Genomic DNA, 10,946 nt, shown 5'->3' with positions numbered 1-10,946 from the left:
TGACCAAGCAGTTCTGTATTTGTCTCATGGCAGATTAAGGGAGGACAGAAGTGGGTGTGGATTCAGTTGAGCCTCTCCTGCCTGCAGGATGAGGAGGTTGGATCTTGATCATTCCAAGCATAAAGGTTACCAGGTTGCAACTTCATTGAAGCCACAACTCATGAGTGACAACAACAACAAAAAAAAAAAGCTTAGTAACACTCAAATTCATGAGTAAAAAATCTCATTTGGCAAATTCCCCCAAAACAGTATATTTAGACTAGAAACACCACCCCACCTTCAGTTACACACCACACACAGAAAGTTCAGTTCAACATCTTTATTAGGATTGACTTCCATCAGCAGAATGCTCTCCTCACAGGAGACCAGGAACAGCCTGAAGAGAAACAATGAATTGAGAAGGTAAATCCCACCCCACAGGACCAGATAAACTTGGAGCACCCTTTGAAACTACTCCTCAACCCACTATAAAAGGAACAAGACATTAAGCAGAAACTAGTAAGCACATGCCCAAAGAGGGTTCCTTATTTACATACAAGAAAAACAAGCAACTGGAAACACTAATCCCTCCTACCTCTCAGTCCCTGGGGCCCTCATCCTTTCCTGGGCAGGGAGTCCTGACACACCGCCTGTCAGCATCTGGGTTCTCCAGCACAGGGATTTCTGAGACAGGGGGAAGCAGTCAGAAGATGTTAAGGTCAGCATGTTGTAAAAAGTTTAAATTTAGTGAAGGTGCTTAACAGACACTCACTGCGGCCATCAAAGCAGCCCTCCACACACTGCCGCTCAGACGGTAGGCACAGCTCTGTGGAGCACATGAAGTAGATCTGGAAGAGGGATTTTAACATTAGGGTTTGCATATCAAGTTGCCATAGATATTCCACATGGAGCTACAGAGTCTGCAACCACAAAAAGCCTCACCTCCTCATTGATGTAGGAGTAGGACGTGCTGTCCAGGAACTGGAAGGTCTGGATGTGGAAGCGGCGGTGGTGCTTGGGCAGAGGCAGCTTGGAGTGGATGTGCAGGGTGGACGTGTGGCCGTAGTCCAGAGGGTTGGGGCAGCTGCAGAGAGGCACCAAGATCAGGACCCTGCCTGCCACCCACTGACCAGCCCAGGGTTAGAGCTGCACAAGCAGGAGCCCCTCACCCATCATAGAGCAGCACCCAGACAGCCTGGCCAGAGCGGGGGTAGGCAACGCAGTAGTGCACCAGCAGCACCAGGTTGGGGTCTGGAGCGTTCAGCAGTCGCACCTCCAGGTAGACTGGGTTCCCCAGCAGGAGCCGGAGGGGCCGGTGGTACTGAGGGTAGAACCTGGTGTAGCTCTCGTCTAGAAGATGGAGAAGGGGTGGGTAGAGCTGTATACTGCAGCTGCACCATAAAGCTACTGCATAGTGGAGTCTAGTCAGAAATGTTTCACTCTGGAACAGTCATTTCTTACCCCTCAAGCCATGTTGCATTGAATACTCCCCTCGTGAGGAGCCGTTTGATAATCAACCGCTCACCTGTAGCAATCCGGAGCTGCACCCCAAACACTCCGTGGGACAGGACAGCAGAGGGCAGGTAGGGGCTCTTCACCAGGTAGCCTGTGCTGGCCAGGTTCCCCTCAGCATAGCGGCACTCCACCAGCAGCCTGGAGAGCAGGAGGAGGGGAAGCCGTAGCCAAGCCATATTCCTCCATGTGGTAAGCTGGCCAGCACAATAGATCTCGATGATCAAAACCCTGCTCACCTGAAGGGGCTGTCCCTGGTAATGACTCCATAGCTCTGCATATTGCGTCTTGCCCGTGTCTCCACCTCAGCCAAGTAGATGGTGGTCTCTCCTACCACCTGAGCAGAGAGCAAGGTCAGTAACCAGCAACTGCCTCTTGAGCAGGTCCCTCCTACTTCTAATAAAGGAATTAGACACTCCTATATAGAGGATTAGGAGAACTGATTTTAAAGGGATCAGTGTACTCACAAAAGCATGGGTCCCACAGCCAGTGACAGGGAATTTGAAGATGGCAAACTCTGAGGTACAGATGACAGGGGTGCAGGATGCGTTGCCAGCAATCACCAGGCTGGCAGGATCCACAGGGGGTACAGAGATGGTCCGAGGGACAGCAAAGACAAAGTGCTTGTCAGCAGTGCACTCTGGGGAGAGAGGAACATGTCAGGATCTTCATTATTCTGGTCAGGAAGGTGCCTGGGACTGGATCAGTAAGGAGGGGCCTACCCTCCAGTGGATAGTAGCAAGAGGATGTTTCTGGGTCCACACAGCATCCCTTGGCCACGCAGTGGGCTGGAGAAATCCTCCCTGGACCACAGGCCACCTGATGGCTCCTGGGTAGTTTACATCCTGGAGAGACCAGATTGGATCCATCAACACAGTTGTGTAGCCAATTACCAGCTCTCAAACCTATACACTCACCCTCCCTTGGTTTGTAGGGGCGATAGGGACAGGACACCACAATCTCCCCTCTTGGGCCATCATTGGGATGGTACACCACCTTCACAGTGTAGTGCTGGTCCTGCAACAAAAATAAAGGATAAGACAGATGAACTTGTGATGGCAATCTCTGGAAGTGGGGTTGGCAATCGGCAGATCTGAAAGTACCCAGGAACTTTCAGGAGAGCTGTTCTGTAGAACAGTAGAAGGCATGTTTACAGCCAAGATTGTAACCAACATCCTGAAGGTGAATGATCTGCAGTCTTAATTCACCCTCCACCCCATCCTATTTTAAAGACTAAATACTCACAAAAATATTCCACAATGAGCATGACCGAGAGGAAGTTGCATCTTGGAGTGAACCCAGACTCATCTAACAGGTCATTCCATCTAAAACTCCTACTGAAATGTGTGAATGGTGCACTTCATGCGACAATACATTTACTTCTTGTCTGACAGATAGCAGGCTGGCTGCAAGATAAACAATTCCAGCCAGTCCGTTCCACACCTCACGTCATGAGTTCTTATGGTTGCTTAATTGATTGGTACCTAGATCGGCATCTACACTAGTAATTAAGAACTAGAACACCTTCGTATTTACAAAATGAAAAGGCACGGAAGGAAGCAATGCTCGTGGTGCTCCATGCTTTCAGCAGGAAGAAAGCAATCTGGAGTCTGGCAGTACTTTATATAGGACAAGCCAAGCAGGAAAGGCTCCTGTAAGATACTGACGTGCTTGTTGAGTCACAGCATGCAGAGACTTGTATTAAAACATCCATTTTCTGCACTGCTGCTTGTGCTCAAGTTAACCAGAAGACTAAGCAGGACTAAACAAGTGTCTTGACTGGAGATCAGTGCAAGAAGCTATGCTTAAAGAATATTGGTTTAACATGCCACATGTTCTGCATTTCAGCTTTCTAACGGCACCATCAAAACGCAGTTTTTGTTCATCTTCTCAAAATGAAGAACCAGGACAAAGTGCTCGGAGAAGTAGAGTGCACACAGCATGAAATAACCATTAGAAAAGAGGACAACATACTTGTGTGGCTGGGTGTGAAGCTATGCGAGAAATAGGATCATGGCACCAACATTTTCTGCACATGCTGGCATTCACCCATTTCTTAATAACACGAGCTTAAAGAGCTGTGACACCTGAAGCTCAGGCCCGTCACTGTTAAGAGAACTGGCAGTGTCAAAAGGGCTAGTTATTTGTCAGAAAAACTATTATACCACTGAGGTGAAGAATGCAGATGTTACCTGCCCAGTTTTAATAGGTTTAAGTAACTCAAGCAGTCATTCTACTACAGTTATTAGCAAACTCTGTATTGATAGGAGCCTCAAATTTATAATAATGAAACTTGACAAAATTCCATACGTGTGTACCAAAAGAGATTAGGAAGATCCGTGCAGCAAAGGGTTCATCTTGTAATTGATTTGCCCTTCCTGGGGATTACACAGAGGTTTGTGCTTAACAGCTATAAAAGTTAAGCTACTTCACTAGTATGACTAAAACTAGCCTTACCGTTTAGTCATCTAAGAAGATGAGTGCATATTTAGCTTAACAGTCACTTTCTAGTTGCCCTCTAATTTAGTCTGACTCTTGGGGACTTGACAGGCCAAATTAACACTGGTCATCTGAACCAACTTCTTGTAGACCACTGGCTTACAATCCTACCAATACTCATTGGTTTAGACAAGGTCTTACTTTCAGGCATGTATAATACTCAGGAAACAAAGCTCAAGCTCAGCCTCACCACAAGCCGAACATGGCAGCCAGTGTACAGGATGGTCAGGGTGTTCAGGTGCCGCCCTGCAGTCACAGAGTATCCACAGGACGGAGTGTCCAGCACAGACACCAGGCTGCCAGAAGAACCTGCACAGGGTACACAAGAGTCCAATTTGTCTTTGGTAGGATTTTATATATTGCAGGTGCAAAAAGCAAACTCAGCAATAGATTACAGCACACTGAATAGAGGCAGCCGTATCATTTCAAGGTGCATCTTGCATCATAAAGCTCCAAATAGCTATCAGGACAGGGTAATGCTATCATCCACAATTTCAAGGCACATTTAGAGAACCCTGGAACTGCTCCAAACACCACATCAAGCTCCCTGTTCCATTAGTGGCCAACAAGCAGCAGTCTTGTTGCTAGGTAAAAGCCTCCTGCATTACCAGGGACCAGCAGTAAAAGCCCTTCCCCAGTCACTCACTCTGAACCTTGATCTCCTCCAGGGGGCCAGCAGGCAGGGTCACAGTCATGCACACCTCACTGCAGGAGATGGTCAGGCCTCTGGGAGGTGGGGGTGGAGGGACAACTGGAACATGGCAGGACACAGTGCCAGTCACCCATTTCCTCTGCTGTTTGTCATAGTATCTCACTGTCAGGGAGTAGTGTTGCCGCTGGTTCTTCCTCTGTGGTGGGGAACAGGGTTGCAGGTTAAAAGCACTGATGTAGAGCTGTTTGGACTGACTAAGGCACTACTGCTCACACAAGTTCCCAGCCAGTCCAAGCCCAAAGCCTGCCCTTACCCAGGTCCTGATGTAACACCCTTTGTAGGAAGCCACCAGCACCAGCCAGCTCCTGGTGGTCCACACCTTGTGCCCACAGTGCTTTGGGAGGCTGTTGACCGAGAGAGGAGCCATTTTGCCTGGAAGAAGGCAAAGGTGAAGTGTTAGAGGCTTACAGGCAAGTGGTCTTTCACAGCAGCTCTGTACAGCACCAGAAATCAAGAAAGCACAGATCTTCCCTTCGCAAGGGACATCTACTGCATCATGCCCCCAATTCTGGTCCTCCACACTTGCCTGCTCTTCTCTCAATCTAACTGATCTGGAATGCATGCAGGTTTTCCATGGATACATTTGAAAGATCGTAAACTGGAGAATTATCACAAAGGTACACTCCTCATGTCCTCACAGAAAAAAAGTCATAGAAACATAAGCATTAGTATTGGTCTAACCTAGCACAGCTCATCTCCCTGGTACATGGTCTGGTTTCAAGCACCTCATGCACAGATGTACCCATTTAGTGAGGGTACAGCTCAAACCATCATGAAGTTGAGGTTATTCTCGACTTGTATTTCACACCCTCCCCCATCTCCTGTGGGAACTCTTCCATTCATAGTTACAGCTATGGAGCAAGTAACCCACTACATGGCATACAACCCATGGAGCAAAAAGCACATTTGGAGGCACTGTAGACCTCGTAGAATTAGGAGGGATAGTCACAGAAGTATTTAGTCCTCAGCTGGTGACGTTCAAAGACTAGCAGAATGTTCTGGAGGTGTATTTACCCACTGAGGTACAGGGACAATTGTTTAGAGGGGTTGTCCTGCTACATTTGGGGATACCACTGCAGCACAATCCTTTGGTTTACAGCTCAGATGGCACATGAACAGGTTTTGATCTCCTGAACAGAGGATGGCACAACCTGTCCGTGTATAGGGCTAGTGCAAGTACAGGCAGGGCAGAACCTCACCCTTCAGCAGGTAGACTCGGCTGAACCTCCTCACAGAGAACTTGAGCATCATGCTGCTCTTGCCACAGGACAGCAGGGGGCGGCTGTGGGATTGCTGCTGCTCGGGGTCACCCTGAGACCCTGGGAGGGAAGAGAGGACAGCAAGAAGTGTTACTGGGTACAAGACCTTCAAGTTGGTAGCTGCATCAGCAAAGGAGCAAGTACAGGTTTCTTCCATGCTGAAGAGAAGAAAAACAGTTCCAGCTGTGGAACCATCTTCAGGTGAAGGCTCCACAGCTAAAATGGCTCTTTTCAGCATGGAATAAACATTTACTTGTTCCTGTGAAGAGCTACAAGAACACACTTCACTCTGAAGGAATCTTCTAGAAGGAGTTCCTGCTGTAACCCACTTAAAGGAAAGAAGGAGCAGCCATATGAAAAGCACTATGTGGATATTCCACTGGTCATGACCATTCCTATGCATTGCAGACTTCCTTTTAAGGGAAATACAGCAGAGCTACCTTACTACCATGCACTTGTATTCAGTCCACAGACTTGCAGAAACTCCCTACCAGGGTCAGATGAAGGAGGATCTGCTCCAGAAGGACCAGTTGTCACTGCTGCCACATCTCTCTGCACATCAGCACTAGAGTCCTTATCCAGCTCTTCCCCCTCAGCATCAGAGCCCATTTCCATCAAGTCCTGCTCTGCCCTACTTGGCACCCCTGCCATCTCTCCAGCAGAATAACCATCATATTCATCTGGTGGGGTCTCCCGGAATACAGGACTACCCACATTTAGCTCAAAACCATCATAACCTTCCTCTTCACCAAAAACAGCATCTGGATCCTTGAGCTGGGCATGGGCCACTGCAACACAGAGCCATGCTAACAATCCAGGCAAAAGGAAATCCATCACAGCCACTCCTCTCCCCATTTTTCATAGAAAAACACTTCAAGAGAAAGAATAACTACCTCTCCTGCCGCTGGGGTTTATACACACGCACAGTGAGGCGTGCGCTGTGCTGTGGGCCAATCAGGAGCAGGTAAGGAAGTCCAGAACATTCTCACACGCTGAGGTTTCGGACGCGGTGTTGAGAGTGAAATCACGTGACATAGCTTGACTGCCCGGATGCGCTGCGTGATCAACTTGTTCTTGTATCATCAGTCTAAACTGAGACTGCCGGCATCAGCAGTCTAAACTTCAACAATAAAATTATAACCTTGACAAAGATACAGCCTTACAGCAATGCGGAACAGTAAACATCTTGTAAATAAACTTATAAAATCGCGATGAAATGCCGTTGATCCAATTGCACTGTGATGTGTTTGAATTTCACAATGATTCTTCATAATATTAATATTATAGCTGTGATGCAGATCGCGGTAACTTTCACTGTGTTCGAAGATCCCGCTGTGTTGATGACCCGAGCAAACTGAAACGCCAGCAAACACCTCCGTATGACAATACATTCTCACGAGCCGATATTAGACATGAAGGTTGAAAGCGAAGGCAGGTGACAACAAGTTTAGTACAGGAGAGTCTTGTTCAAGGTGAGAAGTGTGTTCATAACGGGAACATTTAACCAGTTCATTTCCGTTCAGTTGTGTTCCTAATACGGACAGAGTGTGAGTCGGCATAACTTTTTAAAAACGCATCTCCTTGAGATTGACCCCCCCTACAGACAGCACAAACGATGAAATACATCTCATTCGTTAGTGCTACGTCTGTGTCGTTGAAAGTAGCGTTTTGCTGCTGTTGTTTCCAAGATACACTGTAGCGCCTAGTGTTTTCGGGTAATCCCGTGACTGTGTACAAGCCAGTTTAAAGGTACCAACACACTCGCTACTTTTAACTACTTGATGTGATGAAAACAACGGGTGCAATTTGTTTCGGTGAAAGCTTCTTCTCGCGAATTGCAATTGTAATCTATAGTCACAACTGTAACAATATTTTTCAAGTTTCACTAGCATGTGTCACGATCACTATAACGTTCTCGACAAATGAAGCTTTCAGAGAGGTCTTCGTGGAGATGCAGAAAATCTATTTCAGCTCTCTGCCACTGGGCTCAGCTTATCAAAGATCACAATTAAAAGATCTGATGGTCGTGATCTTTCTGTATTTGCGTCATACTTCGAAAAAGGAGGCGCTATTTTCAAATGCAAAACATCCACCCCACCGAACTCCAATTGCACGGAAAGCAAACCCGTTGATTTAATCACATCGATTAATTAAAAGTACCGAGTGTGTTGGTACCTTTAAACTTCCATGTAGATACAGTCTATGTTCGGTATTTTTATCTGAAAATAAAAATACTTTCCAGATTCCAGATTGTTTTGCAGTCAAAATCTGAACTATATGGGTTAACTTGTTGCATAGTGCCCCCTTAAAAATGTCCTGATTCTTTTTCACATTTAAGATGTTTTCTTTTTGCTTAATCAATCAATCGGAGTTTATTAATCAAATCCATAACAACACACCGTGCAGCAGTAGCTGGTGACAATGAAATGTTTTTTTTTTCTGCGAGCTCAAAATCACAAAATTAAAGTTACAAAATAAGGTTATATAATAATAGATAATAGTGCAATAGAAATGGAATAAAATAAACTCAGACAGAGCTCAATATAAATAGAGCTGCGATGTGTCCAGGGTGTATGCAATACATTATGTCCAAGTAGTGCAGTATGCCGATACTATGAAATTGTATGAAAACAATGGTCTTGTGATACAGGAAGTTACTAATCCTAACTTTTTTTTAAACACGTGGCTGAAAGATGAATCTTTAAACGGCCCTTGATTTGCATACTCATTTTAAAAGGACACAGTGAGAAACCGATTACTTCTTCAGATTTTTCAAAAAGGACACAGCTACGAAGACGTGCTAGTTAAAGCCTCTTTGTAAGAACATGCAGCTGCTTGCTAATGTTCGCCTTTTAAGGCCACATCCGCAACTCTTCTGGTTTGGGGTATGATACTGGTGACAAATGTAATTTTCCTCTTCACTCAAACGCACTGGAATTAAGTGCAAAAAACACCACCGCCCGAATTCCAATAATCGCTCCGGTAACAGAGCGCTTGAACTCGGCAGACGGGGTTACTATATCTCGGAAACGACATCAGCACAAGCGCTACTTTAAACGGCACAAACGTGGCACAAAGGAATGAGGAGGGTTTCATCGTTTGTACTGTCTGTAGGGTGTGTGTGGGGGGCGAGGCAAATTCACGGAGCTTCAAAACAGTTTTCAGTGGTCGGGTTCATCGGTATTGCATACACTAGGTGACGAGGCTAATAAGGGGGAAAATACAAATAGCTGAGCAAGGATTGAGATTAGAAAATGGCACAACATATCCATGTGTAAATATTGTAACGCAACGGGGGCTCAGGCGGGCGCCCTTGCCGCATCTGGTCGGCCCAAAGTATAGGTGGCTCGAACCCGGGACTTCCGCGTCTCTCTGCAGCGACCCAGCACCGTGAGCTAAAGAGAGATCTCTCCACAGCCCAGTAGCTGTAGTCCTGCTATCATAGGGAAGGGCGGTGACGTCACCTGCTCTGGTACGCCGGCTCTTACACAGTACCTGACGGCCGTAAGCGTTACACTCTCCCCCGCTTAAATCGCCGTCCCCGGCGAAGGGCTATCCCACCCCGCTTCTGACACCAATGTAACGCAACGGGGGCTCAAGCGGGCGCCCTTGCCGCATCTGATCGGCCCAAAGTATAGGTGGCTCGAACCCGGGACTTCCGCGTCTCTCTGCAGCGACTCAACCCCGTGAGCTAAAGGGAGATCTCTCTTTAGCTCACGGGGCTGGGTCGCTGCAGAGAGACGCGGAAGTCCCGGGTTCGAGCCACCTATACTTTGGGCCGACCAGATGCGGCAAGGGCGCCCGCCTGAGCCCCCGTTGCGTTACAATATTGATTTATTGATTGTTTCACTGGTGTCTGTGGATATTTTAGCATTGTATGATAGAATAATAATCTAGACATTTGTAGAATAATAGCACCAGAGAGCTGACAATACATAATCAGACACTTTTCTATATGAAAGCAAGTGTTAAGTACATACAATTCCTTTTAACCACAACAGGACTGAAGTCTTGCTTCTGGGCTCCTCCCATTAACTATGTAAAGCCAGTGCAGTATCCCTGTCTGTGGAGGACACTGCACCTGCCGCTCATATTAGATCCAGGCACCTACAGTAGATGTGCAAATATTGTAAAATCATCCTTCTTCCTCCTCAAATATCAGACTATCCCCCATGTTTACCCCTAACAGTAGCTACAAATTAGTCACCATTTTCATCTTCTTTGAAATTGATTACTACAACTCTTGGCATACCAGGGTGCCTTCATTCACAGGGAACAAAATGGGTACGTGCAGAACTCAGCAGCCAGTATCGGGACCAGGGCTTGCAGAAGTGATCCAAACATTCTTCAGAAGGGTTTTTAGGGGACTGGTTCTGTGTCTGCCGTTTTATTGTCCTACTCTATTGCAAACCCCTTTTTTCATTTCTGCAATTCAGTTGCCTCCTTTGCTTGGTTTTTACTACTGTAAAGTGGTTTGAGAAGCTACTTTTAAAGGCTTCATCTAAAGTTCAATATTGGCATTTTGCCCTGCACTTAAGTGAAACTGCCATCAAAAGGAGTATCATCCCTCCCACTGGATGAATTTGAAAATGCTAACTACATAGAACTGCTGCCATCACTACTGTATGTTGTGGTAGAAAAGCCCATTAATAGGACTTTGAGTATCTGTCACTCGGAGAGCAGAGCTTTAGACTGGAAATATTTTCTTGCCATTTGGAATTGAACATGTACAGTACTATTACTAGGCATGAAAAGCTTCCAACTGCACCCATGTATATGGCAGCTTTTTTTTTAAATGCCCTAGGTATTTAAGAACTGCTCCAGTCCACTTGAGTACTTCTGGCCAAACCATCCCATGTAGGTGCAGGAATGAGATCCGGATGGAGAGATGCGTCACCATTTGAAATGGTTGCACTGCCTACAACCCACTCAATGGAGTAGAGCTTCACAAACATTCTCTAATGCAGGTGATGTGAAGCTGGAGA

The 10,946-nt window shown here is 46.5% G+C and overlaps 1 protein-coding gene across 1 annotated transcript; it reads right to left on the bottom strand.

Moving 5' to 3' along the window:
* Nucleotides 1–577: 577 nt before the first annotated feature.
* Nucleotides 578–6,816, bottom strand: LOC148833936 (zona pellucida sperm-binding protein 4-like). Its single transcript, XM_088917199.1, has 14 exons — nt 6,453–6,816; nt 5,902–6,021; nt 4,956–5,074; nt 4,637–4,838; nt 4,181–4,299; nt 2,409–2,508; nt 2,214–2,336; nt 1,959–2,131; nt 1,731–1,828; nt 1,505–1,632; nt 1,149–1,329; nt 922–1,063; nt 752–827; nt 578–663 (listed from the first exon to the last, which is right to left on the bottom strand). Exons 1-14 carry the CDS (start codon nt 6,814–6,816, stop codon nt 578–580), a joined length of 2,031 nt encoding a protein of 676 aa, XP_088773325.1.
* Nucleotides 6,817–10,946: the final 4,130 nt, after the last annotated feature.

Source organism: Atractosteus spatula, chromosome 5 (assembly GCF_055471065.1).
Source record: "Atractosteus spatula isolate fAtrSpa1 chromosome 5, fAtrSpa1.hap1, whole genome shotgun sequence".
Classification (NCBI taxonomy): domain Eukaryota; kingdom Metazoa; phylum Chordata; class Actinopteri; order Semionotiformes; family Lepisosteidae; genus Atractosteus; species Atractosteus spatula.
This window is presented reverse-complemented; position numbering and strand designations above follow the sequence as displayed.

Coding starts and splice junctions, on each gene's coding strand:
- LOC148833936 (XM_088917199.1), bottom strand. CDS start 6,816: ATGGGGAGAGGAGTGGCTGTGATGGATTTCCTTTTGCCTGGATTGTTA. Junction 4,300..4,636: donor GGAGGAGATCAAGGTTCAGA/GTGAGTGACTGG, acceptor TACCCTGTGCAG/GTTCTTCTGGCAGCCTGGTG. Junction 2,509..4,180: donor GCTGCCATGTTCGGCTTGTG/GTGAGGCTGAGC, acceptor TTTTTGTTGCAG/GACCAGCACTACACTGTGAA.